We start from the raw sequence: 20,934 nt of genomic DNA on the forward strand, positions 1-20,934 counted from the left end.
GTATCAATGATTCCGTAAAGAAAAAAACTCATTTCTCTCTAATTATTATCATTATTATAAATAATTATTGCAGATTGTGTAATAGCAAATCAAATAAAATAAACTATGGTCATATATAGTGATAATTAATTATATAGTTCATTAACCCTACAAAAGGACATTCTATGAAGAAATCAATGATCTCGTTGTCCATTTGCGATAAAATAATTCTTGGAACTGGGTACTAATACGATTGTATTTAAAAAAAAAAAAAAAGTCTCTTATTGAATAAAAGGGAGTGAGAAAAAAATACTTTACAGAGTTAATCTGGTTGTATGTGACCAGTCTCTAGCACGCAAGTGAACAAAATGAAGAGGGGTGCGCACGCGGGTGCAGATAATATTGGATAGAGGTTCAGCAAAATACATCTACATTGTGCATTGGAATTTGACAAGTGCGTGCAGTTATTTCTAGATAAATAGAATCAATAAGATTGCGTGTTTTGTATTACTCTAAAAAAAAAAAAGGAAAACCAGTAAGTACATATAGAGCTTTGAATTAATAGACGTACTTGCTACTGTGTGTCAGTACGATAATTGTCTTTTGCCAGTTGACAACATAGCAGTACATACAGCCTCTTGTGAGATATTTAATATATAGTTGAATGTAAACAGACCGGATAGACTCGCCCAATAATATATATATATATATATATAGATATATAATATAATATTATAGGAACCAGGATAATTCTGCAGCCAGCAAGTGGGCCAATAATTTAAATAAAATCGGGAATGTCGAAGTGGCTAACAGTTGAGTGTTGGAGTAAATTAAATAATCAGCTTGAGGACAAGGCGAAAAGTAAAAATAATAATTTAAAAAAAGAAGAAGTAAATACCGCGGGAGGAAATGTCTTACAGTGATGGCGGGCGCTCAATACGTAAATCCGGATCAAAGTCGCCAAAAAAATTACGAGTTACCAAATTAGAAAACAGTGATAAGGCAACAACGACAATAAGCTACGGGAACCATCATCATCACCATCACCATCATCATCGTCATCGGCATAATTTAATTGATGGACCACAACCGTCTATACACAAACGTAATCTCTATGTCGTTTCGTTCCCACTTATTCTTGTTTTCAATGTATTGAGAACTCTGCTTTATCAGCTGTTTGTTGTTTTTAAGTATCTGTACGCATCGACAAACCACTTGATTCGTAGAACTAAAGCAAATAAAGGACAGTGTCAGTTTGAGATTATTGTTAGACCTGAAACAAACGATTTGTTGGCTGTATCAAGTGATAAAGACAGTTCTGTTATGTCGCAAATAGCAAGAAGACCTGGACCTGGTCCTGGTGACCCGTTGCTTGCTAAACAAAAACATCATCATCGACGGGCATTTGAATTTATTAGCAAGGCTTTGAAAATTGATGAAGAGAATGAAGGTATTAATTTATTATTATTCTTAATTTTAATTTTAAAATCATGGGTATTTAAATAAAACGATAATAACTAATGTTGCTGTACAATCAGACATTTTGTGTTGCTATCATGAGTCTCACTTTGTATTTAAACTTTAATTAAAAATACCGAGGCAGTAAATAGAAAACGAAACGATAAAAATTAAATAATTTTGTTTTTTTTTAACAATAAATTATAATAATAAAAAAATTGCACTTATAGTTTTTCAAATTTTCTACATGTGCATATTTTTAGTTTTTTTTTTCTTGTCATTGATTTGGAGAAAAAAAAATAAAAAATTTGTTAATTGTCTGTCAACTAGGAATGAGTTTGAATGTAGCAGACAGACTAAAATTATTAATAAATCGAGTAAATAATTAGTAAAATAAAATTTTAAAAAATGCGCATTTAAAGAATTTAAAAATTAGTAAGTGCAATTTTTACAAATATTTTTTTTTAATTATTTATCCTATTTATTCATAATTTTAAATTTTATGTCTGCTACATTTACTCTCGTACTTCAGAATCATATTTTATTGTTGTTTTTTTTGCCCCAAATACTCATGATCTGGAATTTAATATTCAATTATTAAAACGTCATGAGTATGTTAAATTAGTATGCAATTTTGTCGTATAGATGGTAAATAATATAACCTTTTTTTTATATTTTTTATTAGGACACAAAGAGATGGCAATTGAATTATACAAAAAAGGTATTGGAGAATTAGAGAAGGGAGTTGCTGTCGAATGTTATGGAGGCAGAGGAGAAGTTTACGAGAGAGCACAGAGATTACATGAAAAAATGCGAGCTAACTTGGTAATGGCCAAGGATCGACTTGATTTTTTAGGTATAATTATTTATGTATTCTATTTACTTGTTTAGATAAATATAATCAATGTGAAGGCACTTTTATAATTATAATTTAATGTTAATTAAATGTCATAAACTAATGCACGATTTTTTTTTTAAATTAAAATATCTATACATTGTATACTTGGCACGTTATTTATAGTTAAATGTTTTTACTGTGAGTAGTTCACTGAATCATAATTAATGTTTGTTTAAAGAATAATTATAATTATTAGATGTGCATATTTTTTTTTAATGTCGCCTGATGTGTAAAGCATGACGCAGAATATTTTTATTTATTTTTTTGTAGCGAATATTTGTGCGCTGAAAAAACTGGAAGTAGCTAATGACTGTCGTGGTGGTGAAAAAAATACTGAGGAGAGTACTTCTGATGCTTCTGATAGTAATAATAAAATAAAGTATCCAAGAATAAGGAAAAATTTATCGGTATTACGGTCAAATGAATCTTTAATGGACCCTAGTAATAATTCCATCAAATCCTACATCAATAATTCTCATATTGTCAGTACAACTCACGGTACAAATACACATATTAATAAGTCGACAATGCAAAGACCATTGTCACCAAAAAATAGTCATACTCGTACTTCAGAAGGTATTGAAATTATAATTATTTTATTTTTTATTTTAGTTAGCATTTTAATAATTATCAGCATGGCAACTGTTTTTTTTTTACAATCAATGTGAACTTTGTGTATAATGTTAACTTATAAATTTAATATTTATTTAACAAAGATTTAAAATTTCAATTAACATTTAAAATGTTACAGCGTCTGGTAGGAAGCTGACTGTTGCGAGTAAACGTGTACCGGGGACAATAAGTAAAAGTCAAACATTACCACGGAGTATGGGTCGGTCGACACCAACACATTCGTGTCATCGGACGACACCGATAAAGCCTTTGGGGACACCTCCGTCCATGAAACGACAGTTATCAGTGCCTGGAAATGGATCTCCTATAAGACGTCCCGGTACACCTGGAGGTTCAAACAGCAACCGTGGAACTCCATCGAGAAAAGTTCCAATGTTAAAAGGAGTTGATCCGAAACTAGCCCAAGTTATTTTAGATGAAATACTAGAAGGTGGTACTGCAGTACAGTGGGATGATATTGCTGGCCAGGAAGTTGCTAAACAAGCGCTACAAGAAATGGTAATACTGCCATCTCTTCGACCTGAACTATTTACAGGTCTGAGAACACCAGCACGAGGTCTGTTACTATTTGGACCTCCTGGTAATGGAAAGACTTTGTTAGCTCGTGCTGTAGCTACTCAATGTAATGCTACATTTTTTTCAATATCTGCTGCTAGTTTGACATCGAAGTATGTCGGCGAAGGAGAAAAATTAGTAAGAGCATTATTTGCTATTGCACGAGAGCTCCAACCGTCAGTTATTTTTATCGATGAGGTTGACTCTCTGTTGAGTGAAAGACGTGACAATGAACACGAAGCATCAAGAAGATTAAAAACAGAATTTCTTGTTGAGTTTGATGGGTTACCTTGTAATCCAGACGAACGTGTTCTTGTTATGGCGGCAACTAATCGACCGCAGGAGTTGGATGAAGCAGCATTAAGACGATTTCCTAAACGTGTTTATGTTACTTTGCCAGATCTTCAAACCAGAGTAACACTTTTGAAGAGACTTTTAGGTAAACACAGTGATCCATTGACAACTGAAGAGCTTCATAAGACAGCAATTCTTACTGAAGGATACTCTGGAAGTGATTTAACTGGTTTAGCAAAGGATGCTGCTCTTGGACCTATTAGAGGTAAACTTTTTATCAAACTAGTATTTTTAATTTATGATTAAATATTTTTATTTGTAATTTTTTTTTTCTTTATAGAGTTAAATCCTGAGCAAGTAAAGGCACTTGATTTAAACCTCGTTCGCAATATCACTCTGCAAGATTTTTTGGATTCATTGAAGAGGATTCGCCGATCCGTATCACCGTCAAGCCTCGCGGCATTTGAAAAGTGGAGTCTCGAATACGGAGATGTAAGTCTTTGATTTATAAAGTGCCCATTTAAGGGCTTCCGTACTTGATTATCTGTAATACCTCTAATAAGAGAAAAAAATAATAAAACAAAAAAGCGCTCACATTTTTACTACCATTTTTGCATTGAGGATAAAAGTACTGAAGGATCTCAAAGCAAATTTTGTTATTAATTACATCCATAAGTAACAGTGAGGATTTTTTAAGTGATACTATTAGCAACTGCGAAAAGATAAGTCATTTAGTAAATTTAAATTGTCTAGAAATTGGTAGAAAAAAAAGCAATTGTTTCTATAGCTTCAATAAATTTTTAAGCATACTAAGTATATAATAGTTAAAAAAAAAAGGAGTATATTTACATTTATAAATGCAACAGTGCACGTCCACAAGGATAATAAAATAAAAATGAAGAATAAAAAAAATATAAACAGTCACTTATCTAGTCGTAGTGTAAAACACATGTACAAAAACACCTATATCAAAAAATAAAATAATAACCATAAGAAATATGATACCAGTGAAATAATGTCTCAGAGAGCAATCAGAATTTAATAAAAAATTTTAATTTTAAAATAATTATGAGAGATTGAAAATTACATCGATTTGAAATGTGAAAAATTATTTAGACAACGAATTTAAATACGTAATTCTAAATCTTCATTTTCTATTGGAAAACAGTGATATTGTTCAGTCTTCTTGATTTTTTTTTCTTTTATGAAGAGAAAAGTAAAAGGGTTTCATGCTTAAGGTTTTGTTAGTTATAAAATAATAGTACGTCGATCAGGGTGATTAAAAAAAATTTTTTTGATTTTTTTTGCTCTTACCCTCTGAATTTTAGTGGTGGCCCAAAAAAAAATCTTCCCATAAGACGGATTCTCTAGCTCAACTCTAAGAGGTCGCAATTTTAATTTTACATTTGATCAACCGGTGAAATTTTTTTTTTCATTGAAGTTAATTATTTAAAGCTGATTCATGAAGCTTTCCAAAACCCTATGATAAGTCAAAATTATAGCCAATTGAAGCTAGCAAAAAAAAAAAAAATTTTTAATTAATAATGTCATTTGGAAATATACGAAATCAATACTTTCTAGATAGCTTCAATTGCCGCTTCAATTATGATAATTATGACATCATAAGGTTTCAGAGAGCTTGAGGAATCAGCTCTGAAGATCTATGCATACATTAAAAAAACATTCAATAGCTTACGAGTAATTAAACTTTTAATGAAAAAAAAAATTTTTCACATGATCAATATAAAATTAAAATCAAAACTGCAACCTCTTAGAGTTGAGCTAGAGGGCCCATTTTTAGGAAGATTTTTTTCTCGGCAACCATTAGCGTTTCAGAGGGTAAGAGAAAAAAAAAATTTTTTTTGAATCACCCTAGTGTCGATGGTTGCATTGTGATCAAAATATTTGTGTATTGTTGTGAGAAAAAAGTTGATTGATATGAGAATAGTAGATATCAATTTTTTCAATTATTGATAATAATTGTATTTTTCACATGCAAATAATATAAAAAGATAACCGATGTCGGTAATTTTGCATGTATATTTATTCGCTCTCTATATATAATTGATACTCGATCATATATATTTATAAAAATAAATGTAATATCGTAACTACTGTCGTTCGAATCGTACGTAAAACTTGGACGATGTATGTGATATTTTTAAACGAATTGTTATGTAAATTAAACAGTGAGCCTCTTTAATCTTAATTGTATTACTATAACTTGCAGTTGCTTTTTACTGCTACGCAAAATAGAACATAAATGATGAAATAAGTACAAACACGAAAGCAGCTATGAAATTATTTTTTCTTTTTTCCTTATCTATTTAATTTGTTATCTTATTTAATTATTTTAAGATAAAAAAAAATTATCGTTAATGTTTTTTGAGGCTTCTTATTATTATATATATTTCATGACATACAATTCGTATTTGTAACTTGTTATTTAATTTATTAACGAAACATTCCGTAAAAAAAATATTTGTATGTATATATTAATATTACGATAAGCTTGATAACACTTTTATGTTTAAATGGCAATGTCATATCGTTACGTTTATACTAATCATTGCTTTTTTTTACTTCTCGAATAACGTACGGGTGAATAAAAAAAAAAAAAAGTAATAATAATAATAATAATAATAATGAACGTTTTCCAAAGCTCAAAAAAAAATATATTTTTTTTTAATAAATAAAAAAAATGCGCACTTACCAGCACATATTTATTATTCAATTTTGATCGAAAGCTGTGGTAATAAAATAAAATTTAACAAGAAAAAAAAAAGTTAATCAATCTAATCGATTTATAGGGAAGTACAGCATTAAATTAAAAATGCTATTTTCCTACGCCTTCCGATACAATTCAGCCTTGATCCAATTATTTTGCTACTTTTATAAACTCATAGCGTTAAATTAAATAAGAAAACAAAAAATAAATAATGTGATTTAACAATTACTCATCACTTTTTGATTAATATGTCAAATAAAATGTCAAAAAAATAATAAAAAATAAATAAAATGTAAAAGGCTCGGAAATTTTACATATTGGACTTGATGTTATGATGAATTCATATTAATAACCGATGCTTTGGTGTAAATTTATAAACGCGTTTATATGAAATTGTGCGATGAAAATAATTTAATTACTGTATCTGCTATGTACAATCATTAATTACTTGTATTATTAATTTGTTTTTTTGTTTAAATTAAGTTCAGTTACATTTCATGACTTCCTCGATTGTAATAAGCAAATTATGTTTAATTATTGTTAATAATTGTTGTAATTTATTACCAAATTAGACTTCCATTTTTTGAAATTAATATTAAATAATAGAGTAGTAGCAGTTCATTATTTATATTAAATATCGTTGCGATGTATTCGTTAATTAATAATTTTAATTTAAAATGTTATATTTATATTTAAAAAATAATAATTATATTAAATTAATAGCATTAATTATAGTATAGCTTATAATTGCCGTTGATTCGCTAATTACGAATCATATGTGAACTAGCTATTTTCTAGTCGCCATCGCGTATGCGATTGTTTAAATTTATATAATTATAAAACAATATTAAGTCAATTTACTAATGTAATATATGAGATGGTGAATAAAAATAATGTCGCGTTTAAATTAAATATCTGGTTAGTTATTATTTCAATGGGCATATCAAGTTTATAAAAAAGAAATACGATTATGTATTTTAAATATTTATTCCTTTTTTTCATTTAAAGGACAATTTGTTTGTGTTTTTTTTTTTTTTGTTTTTTTATTCTTTTTTTTATTATAAGATAACATTATCCTAAGCATTGTCGAGGTTTATGCCAACCCCACATACCTAAATTATTTTTTTATATAACATTCTTTTATCTTTTTTTTTTTCTTTTTTCTTTTCTTTACGCCTTCCATTACTTCACTGATTAATAGTTATCCATAGTCAGAATTTTTACTGCTGCCAGCGTTTTATTATTTATTCATTTATTATAATTTTCAGTTATATTGTAATTATAATTTTTATCTATATATTATTCGTATCATTTTTTTTTTTTTTTTTTTTTATCAGAATTGTTTATTTTTTTTACTATGTCTTACACATTACGCTTAATAACTGACTATGGACACATTTTTATTTTTATTCATTCTTTTTTTTTTTATTATTTTCAATTTTGTTATTTTTGGTGAAAAGTGCGAATGGAAATTTCGGGGCATTCTTATAAAAATTTTATCATCGGTGGTTGTTTTTACTCTATAACATAAAACACAAAAAAATTTTTTTATCATAATTAGTGTGAGTAAAAAAAAAAAAATCACATTGAAAAAAATTATCACAACAGTAGTTTACAATTCATAAATAAATATTAATGAATTTGTTATTTAGTATTGTTTAATTATTAGTCAATTAAAATTACTATTCAATAGTTAGTTATTTTATAAAAATGAATTATTATAATTCGACATAATCTTCATTTAACCACACAATTACTTGGAAGACACTAATGGATAAATAGACATGTCATGTAACTTTGTTGATTTATTTATTTTTCATGATGACTCTCTTAATTAAGACCAAAATGTCGTCCAATGATAAAGCAAAATTTACAAATAATCATTAGAGTTAGAGAGTCTGAATGTTACTGAAAAAAATAATGAAAAAAAAAAAAAAAAAAAAAAAAAAAAAAAAAAAAAAAAAAAAAAAAGGATAGAAAGAATGAGAAACAGAAAGAAAGGGCCCGTTTTTCAAACCAAGTTTAGTTGGAATCCGGGTTTGAATTATTGCTGGTATATCTATATATTGTTAATGTGTACTAACAATATTAATTAAAAACCCGGATAAAAATAAACCCGATTTGAAAAACTGGCCCTAATAGATTAAGAAAAATAAATGAAAGTTCAATCTACAATTTATAAATTTGAATATTTTATTACTCAAACCATTAATAAAATTATTATAATTTAATAATTTTTTAAGATGGTGAAACATACGCTGTTTCACAACCACCGACAATAAACGCACTGTCATTTTATTATTATTTTTTTTTTTGTCAATTTTCTACATTAGCTATGATTGCTCCACATTGAGAGCCCTAGACTTTTCATCTCGCAATGTTAATCCAATTTTTATATTTATTTTTGAGACTAAAACTAATCTCACATCGAAAAGTCATTAAAAAAAAAAAAAATTAGTCTTTACAGAAAGGAAAAAACGGTAATCACGCTTCACAAATAAACAAAATATTTAGACAAACGAAAAAATTTTTTAAACTCAAATTATTTAATATGGATATGACATTAAATATTAAATTAGTACAGGGCTCTGTCGTAGCAAAACTACAATGAAATATATTATACAGTTCACGTCACGCTCGCACAATTATAATTAAAAATTCATTTCTGAAAACTAGCAATTTTATTCACTGAACAATAGTTTAAGTTCACTTGCAGTGATTTAACAATTGGATATGGAAATATAGATGAACATTTTTTTTTTTATTTTATTTTATTTTATTTTTTTTATTTTTTGTTTCTTTTTTTTTTATTTTTTTTTTTATTTTAGTATACGAATACTTTTAGTCCCGAAGAATATATAATAACAAATTATTCCGATATGCAGAATCGTCAAGATCAATGTGTAATTAATAATGTATCTTGTATCAATGTTTATTTTATTTATTTATTAAATGTTTTGTAAATAATTCTTGATTAATGATGGAGAGAGCGTGAACGCACTTGTTTTTTTGTACCAGACACGTGCTAGAATGATTACTCAAAGAAGCCCCTGTTTGAATATTATCGATAAATTATTTATTACTGTTTTCTTAAATAAAACTTTTATTTTAAATCCATTTTTTATCTGATTTGTCACATGTCTCGAAAATCGATTGGTCTTACTTAGTATCTGCAAGATCGGTTTCATTGTGTAGGATACTGCGGCATTGTATAAACCATAGTTTGCTGTCCTGGCTGAAGAGCAGCTGTTCCAGTTGGGGGTGCGGCTGTTGCTTGTCCAGGTTGCCACGCGCCAGCAGCCGGTGCCGGCATTCTCATGCTATTCATGTACTGCTGAGCTTGCTGCTGACTATAGTACTGACTGTAGTATTGAGCTGGCTGCAAGAACTGACCTTGCATCTGTGGGTATCCTTGTGGATACCAATAACTCATTTGTTGACCGTAACCGTAAGGATATTGTCCAGCTCCGGCAGTCACCTAAAAAAACAAGAACAAGTTTAAACAATACTCCAATTATAATAATAATAATAATAATAATAAATAAATATCATTATAATAATTACCTGTTGAGCTTGTTGATTAGCATTTGGTCCAACGCTGTTGGGATCACCATTTTCTTTTCCCCAAAAACATTTAACGACACTACCATTGATTTCTGTATTATGCGTAGCCTCAATAGCATGTGTTGCCGCTTCCTTCGTCGTAAATTTAATGAAAGCATAGCCTTTGTCCTTGAAAACTCTAATATCATTAATAGTACCAAAGTGAGAGAAGGTCTTGTTAATTAGGTCTTCAGTTATGCCATTTGTAAATCCACCACAGTAGACTGTGCAGTTTGTTGGACTACTCTGTGCAAATACCTATTAAAAATACAACAGCAACAACAATAATATTAGCAATGGCAATAATAATAATAATGATGATGAATAAAATAATATTACCTCTTCATAATTGGGTTTACTATTATTTGTGTGCCTTGGTCTTTCGGATCTCGGTGGCGGTGGTTTTCTGGTGGACCAATTTGTCCTAATGCTCCGTGAACCCAACCACTGTCCATTCATAGCATTTATCGCAGCTTCAGCTTCCGATTTTTTAAGAAACGACACAAAGGCATACCCTTTGCTCTTTAGGGTCTGAGGATCACGTACAATTCTACAGTTGCTTATCTCACCAAAGGGCGCAAATGCCTCTTTAAGTGTCTGAGTTTCAATTTCAGGCGACAAGTCACCAACAAATATATGATGATGATTGCTGGTATCAAGCTTGGGTTGATTACCCGGACTCGTGGCCCAGTTAACCTTCATCTCCTTATCGAGGAAGAGTCTCTTATTCATGGCGGCGAGCGCCGTAGCCGCACACTGATGATTTGTGAATTCAACAAAAGCATAAGGATCATTACCAGGTTCACGTATTATTTTGCAGCCCTTTATAGGCCCGATCTGAGAAAATAATGTGCATAACAGATCCTCAGAAACCGATGGGTCAAGATTACCCACGTAAAGTGTACGGGGATTACTTTCCTCGCTCATGCTCTCTGTGATTGTGCTTTATGCCGACAACTACGCCAACCACTTAGCTAAACCTACTCTACCTTAACAAGACCCACCTTCTGCCCCAAACTTTATTTACAAATCACACCTCCCGTACGTACGCCGTACATTTATCTCAAGACCAGCATCAGAGTTTATCGCGTTAGTTCGCTTTTTATTACAATCAACACGGACGGTTCAACGTGAAGCTGTGCTACACACCCAGCCTCTACGTCATACTAACATAAAATGGCCGCGCTTCCCTACTCGTTATGCCACCAGACACTTTCTCTAATTATTTACCCACGCAATTAATACCATTTACTTTTACACTCTTAAATTTACTCCAACCTAGTATTTATCAACACTGCATTTACTTTATCACTTATATTTAAATAAATAATATTAATTATATATTTTTATATTATTCACCCTCAATACACTTTTAGGCATCTATTTTCATGAACACGTTTACTCCATGACCAATCTGTTTGTAGCAAAGACCGCGAAAACAATATTATTCCATTCGTCAGTGGATCAGGACACCGGCTTCCCAACTAACCAATCGCCGCTCTTCTTATCCACCTTTCAATTTTATTATTTTTATAATTTATTGGTTTTTAATCTTACTTAAGACAATATTATTGTTAGTATATTTATTTTTATTTATTATAAGCTCAAAAATATATATTTTTTAATTAATTATAATTATAATCATTTATTTAGTATTTTTTTTAGTCTCCGTACTGGCGACGTTGCACAAATTAGTTCACTACAGTTTGTTAAAGCGACAGAATGTTGAACTAAAATTTAAAAATTTAGTCAAAATGACTACTCGTAACTGAATTATGAGTGTGAATATAGCGGACAAATTTATAATTATTAATAAATAGAGTAAATAATTAATAAAACAAAATTTTTTAAAAATGTCAAAATTAATAAGTGCATTTTTTATAAATATTATTTGTTTAATTATTTACTCTATTTATTAATAATTTTAAATTTGTCTGTGCTATATTCACATTCATAGCAGATGATCCTGAAGTTAGCAAAGTTAATTTTTTTTTTTTTTTTTGTAAACGAATCAATTAAAAAAAAATAAAGTAAAAATATGAACATGTAAAAAATTAAAAATAATATAGGCGCAGTTTTTTTTAATCTTTTTTTTTTTTTATAATTTATCGTTTGAAATTCAAAAATTATTAAACGTCGACTAACTTCAGTATCGTATGTAGCAAATATGAGACAAATTTAAAATTATCAATAAACGTATTGAACAATTAAACCTATAAAAATAAAATAAAATGCATATACGCATTTTTGAATGATATAGTTGTGCATTTTTTTAATTTTATTTGATTTAAATTTAATTCGCTTATTTAACAATTTTTTAAATTTACAATTGTAAAATATATTCACACTCATGACTGGTTATCAGACAAATTTAAAATTGTTAATAAATATACTTAATAATTAATTAAATTAAATTTTTGAAAAATGCACATTCAAAAAATTTTGAAATTGATAAGTGCATTTTTTAAAAATATTATTTTTTTATGAGTGTGAGTAGAGCAGACGTCAGACGAATTTAAAGTTATAAATAAATAGAGTAAATAATTAAAAAAATAATATTTACAAAAAATCTACCTATCAATTTCAAAATTTTTTAAAATTTAATTTTATTAATTATTTATTCTATTTATTAATAATTTTAAATTCGTCTGATGTCTGCTGCATTCACTCAATCATTTTTATATTTATATTTTTATCTACAGTGGATAATTCATTTATATTTATATTTATTATTATATTTTATTATTTAAATTATCATATCTTATCATTACCGTCATTAATTTACTTAATATTTTTTTTTTTATTTTCTTTCTTATTTGCCGCTCTGTAAAAATAATAACAGCAATAATAATAATAATATTATGGACATGTGAGAAAACGCGCGTGTATCACATTGAGTTTCAAGTAAAAACAATCTGATAAACTTCATGTGATGATTCAAATATATGTATATAGAATTTCAAGAACGTAAAAAAAATTAATAAATACAATGAGTGTAATATTATAATTAAATAAATGTAATTACGCTAAATAAAAACAGTATTAAAATCAAATTTCTTCACAATGTAGGCGATAACTATCAATCGCTAATACTATAAATGCGTAATAATAAGTGATATTTAAAAATTGCAAACTATAACCTCACAAGCCCGCGGTTTTTTTTATACATCAGATATAAAATAATATAACTTTTTAATTAAAAATATTTTTTACACTAGAGTATTTATTAATTGTATAGAAATAAATTTTAATTGTTAGTTAAAATGTCTCAGGTAGAATCATGTCAAGACAGACAAAATAATGAATTTGAAGTTTTAAAGGTATGCAGAGTATTTTTATTTCGTCATTTCTAATAATAATAAAAAATTATGACATAAATTATTAATAAATTTATTTAACATTTTAGTCAATATTTGGGGAAGATCTTAAAGATCTTAGAAATAATAAAAATAAACGAAAATGGCAGCCTTTGAGTGTGAGTATGACATTGACACCATCGCAGGGAATGTCAGGACCAGTACAAGTTTATGCACAAATAGACTTGCATGTCACGTGTGGGGATACATATCCAGAAGAGTAAGTAAATATATGAATATTTATCTGTTGTTTATTTGAGGATGAAATAAATTATATGATAAATTTATTACTTGTAGTGTCCCGCATATTAAACTGAAAAATAGTCTAGGTCTCTCCAATCAACAGATAGCTGTTTTGTATTCGGAATTAGAAAGTTTGGCAGATAAGTTGAAAGGAGAAGTTATGATCTTTGAATTAGCTCAGCATGTTCAAAAATTTTTGTACGAACACAATAAACCGAGCTACAATAGCTTTTATGAAGAGATGGTGTCACGTCGTCAAGAAAAAATTCAGTCGGAAATGCAAGAGAAACAATTGAAAGAGAATCAAGAACGTCAGGTTCGTTTTTGTATTTATTTATTTATATATTTAAACGCTTTCCACAATTTACAAAATTTTATAATCTTTATTCCCGTTATCACAGTACAAATAATAAAAAAAAAAAAAGAAATGACAAATGATCTTGAGGAATAAACTACAAAAGAAATAAACATAAATAGTTATACAGTTTAATTACATGACACTGAAATTAGCTGACGTCTAATAGTTTTTGAATTTTTTAAAAAACGATAAATTAAAAAAAAAAAATACTTCAAAAAATTGCACATACAGTTTTTTAAATTTTCTACATATGCATTTTTTTGGTTTTTATTTTTTGTAATTTATTTGATGAAACAAATAATCCGAAATTTTTAATGGTCTGTTAACTTTAGGATCATTTAATTATCCTTAATTATTAGACTCAGTTTTTACTCTTATTTTCCATTTTCACTTGAATTGACTTTTTGAATGAATTTATAGTTGTCATTGACTAATTTAAAAATTCTATTTCTGCGACTGTTTTGTATAAATGACTTATTGGAGTATAGAACTTCTAAAAGTCTATTTTTCCTTATATTCTTATTCGGGATACTGAACTTGATATCTGAAAAAATTTCTGGAGAATCGATCAAATTCGGACAACTTATTGTTTCAATTTTTTTGTTTTGTATGTTAATTGTTTCGATGAATTAAAGGTGCTGCAAGATGAAATTCAAAAACGTCAAGAAGCATTGAAAGCAGAACTTCGTGATCGCAAAAGAATAGCACGTTTGTCTTTGGAATCAAATGAAACATCTCAGTCGATTCCATCGTCACCTCATGAACGTGTACGTGCACACTCTCGAAGAAGATGTTTGAGTTCATCTGAGAGCCCAGATAGTCCATTATCTGAGCGTCGTGCTACAAAACTATTGCATTTCATAAGTACTAGAGGAGAGAGACAAGTTCATCTAGGTAAATGTTTAGGCCATAGTGTTAAAGGATCAGCTGTTTATGCGGGTGTTGATATTGTTACCGTTGAACATCTGGCTGTTACTGAGTGGACACTGAAATGTTCACCTCCCAGTGATGAAAATAGCGAGTCAGATAATGTAAATTTACAACAGTTAATAAAACAATTAGGAAGTATTGAACAGGAATTAAATCACCTGAAAAAATTACACCATCCTAATCTTGTTCATTATTTAGATATGAAGTATTTACAAAATGAAGACAGTATTGTCGTATATATACTCCAAGAATTTGTTGTTGGTACAACGTGTTCTTTTTTTCGAAAGGAAAATATTCCTGTTAATATTGATATGTTACGATATTTTGCTACTGGAATTCTTTCTGTATTAGAGTACTTACATGAAAATAATATTACACATAAAGATTTAAGAGATTCAAATATACATATAGACAATACAGGCATTGTTAAAGTATCTGATTATTCGTTAAATAAAAGACTTTCAAATATTTATCGTTCAAATTGTTTAGGCAAAGCTAATAATAATTTTTCTACGATTCAAGGCAGGGGAAAGAAAGAAATAGATATTTATAAATTTGGTATTTTACTTTTGACTTTGCTTAAAGTCAAAAAAATATCAGACAATGAAGCTGATTGGGGATTAAACATACCGCTGGTATTGAAAGACTTTTTGTCAAAGTGTTTAAATAGTAACGAGAGACTACGATGGTCAGCAAAACAATTACAACAGCATGGGTTTATTCGGACACCTTTTTTGAACGATATATCGTCACCAAAACACTGCGACAAACAAGAAAATAATTTTGAGCCGGAGGAGCCAACGTCTGATTCAAGAATGAAAAATGAATTTAAAATTCTTGAATCATTGGGCGAAGGTGCATTTGGTGATGTCTGGAAAGTTAGAAATAAATTAGATGGTAGAGTTTATGCTATAAAACGAATTGCTCTGGATCCAAAAAGCAAACAGTCGAATAAAAAAATGATAAGAGAAGTTAAATTACTTTCAAGACTAAACCATGAAAATGTTGTGCGATATTATAATTCTTGGATTGAAAATGTAAATGTTGTTAATGATAAAAATAATTCATCATCTCCATCGGACAATATGTCTTTTAATAAAAGTAAAATTAAACAGACGAAAAAAAATGATTTAGAAAGTTTGGAATCTCAGACAATTGACGTTTCTGAAGAAGACAGCAGTAGTAGCAGTAGCAGTAGCAGTTCCAGTGATGAAGACAGTGAAGATGAAGGAGGATTTTTTCATTCTCCGCAAAAATCTTTCGATTATTCAGACAGTATAGAATTTAAGATAGATAGCGAATCTCAAAAAATTGATTCTAAGGCAGAGTCATACGAAACATCGGAAAAAATAACGAGCGAAGAGAACAGTACTATGGAGCATACAACTAAATTTATGTATATACAGATGGAGTTTTGTGAAAAAAGTACACTGAGAACAGCAATTGATAATAATTTGTATGAAGATAAAGATCGTGTTTGGCGGTTGTTTAGAGAAATGGTTGAGGGTATCGCGTATATCCATCAACAAGGAATGATTCACCGGGATTTAAAGCCAGTAAATATATTTTTGGACAGTAATGATCATGTTAAAATTGGCGATTTTGGTTTAGCGACGACAAATATATTGTGCTCGATTGTGCAAACAATCGATAATGAAAGAGAAGCTGAAATAGAAAATAAAAATGATATTATTCTTGATGAACCGAGATCGATGACTGGTCAAGTGGGAACTGCTCTCTACGTTGCTCCGGAGTTGAGGATTGAAGTAGCAAAAGCTCGATACAATCAAAAGGTTGACATTTACAGCCTTGGAATAATACTCTTTGAAATGTGTTACAAACCACCTGAAACTAAAATGGAGAGAGTTACTATTCTTCAAAAAGTAAGATCCAAAGAAATAATTCTTCCTTCTGATATGACCGAGACTGAAATGCCACATCAAATTCATCTTTTGCGGTATGTATATTCATGAATAAAAAAAGGTTGATTATTTTATTGACTAAAATCCTTTCAGTTGGTTACTCAATCATGACCCTAGTCAACGACCAACAGCTCAAGAACTTCTAACGTCTGAATATCTACCTCCACCGTTGCTAGAAGAGGCGGAATTGCAAGAAATGGTACAACACACATTGTCTAACAGTCAAAGTAAAGCCTATAAATATATGATCAGTTGTTGCTTTGCCCAACAAGTTACACCAGCTGAGGATATTAATTACGATATGAGTGTACCAAGCAGGCCAGCAACCAGTTCATCATCAATAGTAAATATGCTTTTGCACGAACATGTAAAATCTAAAGTTATTGATGTATTTCAACGACACGGAGGTGTCTATTTAGTGACGCCATTATTGATGCCCAAGTCTGGGCAATTGTATGATTTCACCGAAACTTGCGTTAAGTTGATGACACATTCTGGAAGTATTGTAACCATCCCTCATGATCTCAGAGCACCATTTGCGCGATATGTCGCGTGGAATAATATTTTACATTTTCGGAGGTATGCCATCGAACGAGTATTTAGGGAGAAAAAGGTATCATTCATCAGTAAAATTTAGTCAATTAATAATTTCTCGTCTTTTACTCGATTATATTTGCAGGTTCATGGATTTCATCCCAAAGAACTTTATGAATGTGCCTTCGACATTATAAGTTCAACTGTAAATTTAATGGCTGAGGCTGAACTTATACGTATCGCTTGGGAAATTTTTAATGAATTCTCTGAAATGCGTCAATTCGATTTTACAGTTCGTCTAAATCATACTTGTTTATTTGAAGCGATTTTTATGTATTGTGGAATCGGACCAGAAAAATTTCAAGAGATATATTCAATATTTGGTGATGCACGGGATGGCAAATGTCAAAAATTTCCAAAGCAGTCCCATTTTAGAAATTTAGGCCTAACTGATCAAGTAATAGAGACACTCTCTACTCTATTCAATACTGAAAACAATGTGTTAAAAATTGCAAGTATTCTTAAGAAACTTACCATCCGCACGGGTGACGCTGCTATTTTGGCAAAAAATGCTCTTGGAGAAATTGAGACTGTCACTGCTCATATTGAAGCATTAGGAGTCAAGGTACACACTTTTTATTTTTAATAATTTATTTTTCCCCTGCAAATAAAATGTTGCTTAATGAATTATTATTTTTTTTTAGTGGCCAATTGTCATCGCGCCTCTTTTGGCTCTCAATATGAAGCAACACAGCGGTATAATTTTTCAAATTACTTGTGATTTAAAACGCCGCCGACGGCTGGTTGGTCAAGAAGTGATAGCGACAGGTGGTCGATATGACAAAATGCTACGATCATTTGAACGTATTTCAGAACGTTCAGGTTTAACGAGTAAAGAAATATCACATCACGGTGTCGGTTTAAGTATTTCTCTTGATAAATTAGTATGTGCCATTCAAGAAATGTTATTAGAAGATTCAAATATTGAAATAAATATGAAAAAATTTGGAATAAATATTGCTGTGGGATTCATTAATAAGAAAAATAAACGTGAGCATAAACTAGCTGATCTTTTTCGCGAGTTATGGTCTCTTGGTCTTCGTGTAACTAAACTGGATCTCTACAAAACCGAAGAAATTCTCGAGTATTGCCGTGATAATTTAATTCCTCATGTAATTATACTAGACTGTGACAAAGATAATCTATTATTATATTCTTGGGAAAGGAAATTGAAGAGATTTAAGGAACAAAAAGTATCTATTAATGAAATAGCTGATAATTTACAAAAACAAAATACAAATTTACAACAAACAGATCCACTGCCTGTTTTACATAGATGCGAAAGTAAAACAAACACTATGGAATCCACTACTAATTCCCCAAATATTTCAATAAATGTTAATTTTAACTTTGTACTCTCTGAGAAAGATAAATTATTAAGTAGCGGACGAAAAAGTTACAGAAACTCAATGCTAGCTCAGTTATCATCTTCTTTACATCGAATTTCATGTAAAGACCCTATCGAAGTATTTGCTGTCTTTCTTGATATGTCTGTAATAAAGACAATATTTAGTCTTCTAGAAGTTGATGAAAAAGAACAAGATTTTCAGAAGAGCGTTCAGCTTATTATTGAAGAGTACGTATTATATCGCGTTACTAATTCCCAAAAGACATATTTTTATACTTCCTTTATTCAAGTTTAAGAAATATTCTAAAGCTAATAAGGCGTATAATTTTTTTTCATTGCCGTCCGTTTTGAAGACTTATTTTATAATTGAAATTAAAAAAAAAAAACTTGAGCTTTAGAACAACTCTACAATATGATTAGAAATTTAAAAAAAAGTTATGGCAGTATTACAATTCTACTCACAACATCTCAACTCAAGAGAAGTAGCTACAACTTTACTCAGCCTCAACTCTATTCAGATTTTTTTTACTCAGGTTTAACTCTACTCAATTATATCTTTACGATCTTTACTTAGCTTCAGCTAGATTCAGTGACGAACTTTACTCAGCTTCAACTCTACTCACGGATTTTAGTCTATCGATAAAATAGCTAAAATCCGTGAGTAGAGTTGAAGCTGAGTAAAGTTCGTCGTTGAATCTAGCTAAAGCTGAGTAAAGATCATAAAGAAATAATTGAGTATAGTTAAACCTGAGTAAAAAAAACTGAATAGAGTTGAGGCTAAGTAAAGTTGTGAGTGAGTAGAGTTGTAGCTACTTCCCTTGAGTAGAGATGTTGTAAGTAGAATTGTAACACTGCCATATGCCCATTTGGTTTTTACCTTAGTGACCAAAGCCAAAAGAACGTATGAAAATATAGGTGTTTTTGGAATTAGTGACACAATATTTCTATAATTTATTATTTTTCTTCTATAATATTTGTAATAATTAATAATCCTTTTTTTTTAGACATACGTATCATAAAAAATATATTAAACAAGTATGCGACGAAATGAGTAAAGTACGAAACGAAAAACAACGACCGATACTGGTTCTTTACAGTCTGATTGATAGCCGTTACATGATTTTCATATGAGGGCATTTGTACAAATTTATATTAAATAGTTCTATAAACTTGTACATAAATATTTTTAATAAAAATTTATCATTGTTTTTTGTATATTTATCAATTAAAAATTATTACTTACTAATTACTTTACAAATACGAATTATACATAATAATCATTTACGTAATTTTTTACATCTGCTTTTGAATTTTCATATTTCTTCGAAATTTTTAGTCAAGAGAAGACATGTTTAGTTTTTATTTATTGCGGTATAAATATTATTATATTTAATGCAAAAAATATGTTAATCGACTTACTGTGTACAGTCTGCCCTAGACCTTGCCACCTTCTTTAAGTTCAAAGTGAGTAACCAGCTGAGTTTGTTTGGAAATATCAATAGTGATAAATATTACATTTGCATACGCCATTACTCCAGTTTTAAATACCGACGCATTTAAATTTACATTTTTTACGCAGAGTTTAATTGTAAAAAAAAAAAATAGTTTTCAAAATTTAAGTTATTAAATAGTAATTAATAAACTGCAATAAATTATTTTGAACTTATTGGGCTAGATACTAAAAATATGGTATCGACTTCATAAATATTTATGAGCAGTATATTCTTTTTACTGTGAATTAAGTGAAAAATGTAAGAAAAAAAGGTTGTTAAGTTTTTAATGACAACTTCTTAGTTTGCTGTTATCAGAAGGTATATTATACAGCATTCAGGTTCAAACTTCAAAAAAAAATCATGAAGCTGCAAATGTACAAGTGTTGCTTTTGGTCTTTGAAAACTGGAGTACTGGCTTTCGGAATTTTTGAAATAGTAAGTGACTAATCTACTAATTGAAAGAAAATTTTGTTGTTGCTAATTTTATGAACTTGTTATTCTGCAGTTTCGGTTTATATTTATCGTAGTTCTTGTTGGAATTG

At 29.3% G+C, this 20,934-nt stretch overlaps 3 protein-coding genes across 5 annotated transcripts; 2 read left to right on the forward strand and 1 right to left on the reverse strand.

Annotated features, from left to right (window-relative positions):
* The first annotated feature begins 295 nt into the window (after nucleotides 1–295).
* Nucleotides 296–8,617, forward strand: LOC103573223 (spastin). Of its 3 annotated transcripts, none has more exons than XM_014442070.2 (6): nucleotides 297–514; nucleotides 718–1,429; nucleotides 2,123–2,293; nucleotides 2,606–2,911; nucleotides 3,087–4,082; nucleotides 4,158–8,617. In XM_014442070.2, exons 2-6 carry the CDS (start codon nucleotides 889–891, stop codon nucleotides 4,319–4,321), a joined length of 2,178 nt encoding a protein of 725 aa, XP_014297556.1. In that variant the 5' UTR covers nucleotides 297–514; nucleotides 718–888; the 3' UTR covers nucleotides 4,322–8,617. The 3 variants fall into 3 exon arrangements, with proteins under 3 accessions (XP_014297558.1, XP_014297556.1, XP_014297557.1); XM_014442071.2 differs by having other exon boundaries at nucleotides 297–433; XM_014442072.2 differs by lacking the exon at nucleotides 2,606–2,911 and having other exon boundaries at nucleotides 296–514.
* Nucleotides 8,618–8,715: 98 nt separating this feature from the next.
* On the reverse strand, nucleotides 8,716–11,840 carry LOC103573222 (nucleolysin TIAR). Its single transcript, XM_008552207.2, has 3 exons — nucleotides 10,488–11,840; nucleotides 10,110–10,406; nucleotides 8,716–10,023 (listed from the first exon to the last, which is right to left on the reverse strand). The coding sequence occupies exons 1-3, from the start codon at nucleotides 11,073–11,075 to the stop codon at nucleotides 9,730–9,732; spliced, it is 1,179 nt and encodes a 392-aa protein (XP_008550429.1). The 5' UTR covers nucleotides 11,076–11,840; the 3' UTR covers nucleotides 8,716–9,729.
* A 1,077-nt stretch (nucleotides 11,841–12,917) lies between these two features.
* LOC103573220 (eIF-2-alpha kinase GCN2) lies at nucleotides 12,918–20,088 on the forward strand. Its single transcript, XM_014442075.2, has 8 exons — nucleotides 12,918–13,468; nucleotides 13,555–13,724; nucleotides 13,802–14,063; nucleotides 14,741–16,992; nucleotides 17,051–17,570; nucleotides 17,637–18,116; nucleotides 18,196–19,127; nucleotides 19,904–20,088. Exons 1-8 carry the CDS (start codon nucleotides 13,412–13,414, stop codon nucleotides 20,028–20,030), a joined length of 4,800 nt encoding a protein of 1,599 aa, XP_014297561.1. The 5' UTR covers nucleotides 12,918–13,411; the 3' UTR covers nucleotides 20,031–20,088.
* The last annotated feature ends 846 nt before the right edge of the window (nucleotides 20,089–20,934 follow it).

Source organism: Microplitis demolitor, chromosome 8, assembly GCF_026212275.2.
Source record: "Microplitis demolitor isolate Queensland-Clemson2020A chromosome 8, iyMicDemo2.1a, whole genome shotgun sequence".
NCBI classification, from domain to species: domain Eukaryota; kingdom Metazoa; phylum Arthropoda; class Insecta; order Hymenoptera; family Braconidae; genus Microplitis; species Microplitis demolitor.

Bases quoted from the DNA above. Each gene is read 5' to 3' on its own strand.
- LOC103573222 (XM_008552207.2), bottom strand. From the start codon at position 11,075: ATGAGCGAGGAAAGTAATCCCCGTACACTTTACGTGGGTAATCTTGAC. The intron at 10,407-10,487 runs GTAATATTATTT...TATTTTTAATAG, and splicing joins GTAAACCCAATTATGAAGAG to GTATTTGCACAGAGTAGTCC. The intron at 10,024-10,109 runs GTAATTATTATA...TTGTTTTTTTAG, and splicing joins CTAATCAACAAGCTCAACAG to GTGACTGCCGGAGCTGGACA.
- LOC103573220 (XM_014442075.2), top strand. From the start codon at position 13,412: ATGTCTCAGGTAGAATCATGTCAAGACAGACAAAATAATGAATTTGAA. The intron at 14,064-14,740 runs GTTCGTTTTTGT...GATGAATTAAAG, and splicing joins AAGAGAATCAAGAACGTCAG to GTGCTGCAAGATGAAATTCA. The intron at 18,117-18,195 runs GTACACACTTTT...ATTTTTTTTTAG, and splicing joins TTGAAGCATTAGGAGTCAAG to TGGCCAATTGTCATCGCGCC.
- LOC103573223 (XM_014442070.2), top strand. From the start codon at position 889: ATGTCTTACAGTGATGGCGGGCGCTCAATACGTAAATCCGGATCAAAG. The intron at 2,294-2,605 runs GTATAATTATTT...ATTTTTTTGTAG, and splicing joins GGATCGACTTGATTTTTTAG to CGAATATTTGTGCGCTGAAA. The intron at 2,912-3,086 runs GTATTGAAATTA...AAAATGTTACAG, and splicing joins TCATACTCGTACTTCAGAAG to CGTCTGGTAGGAAGCTGACT.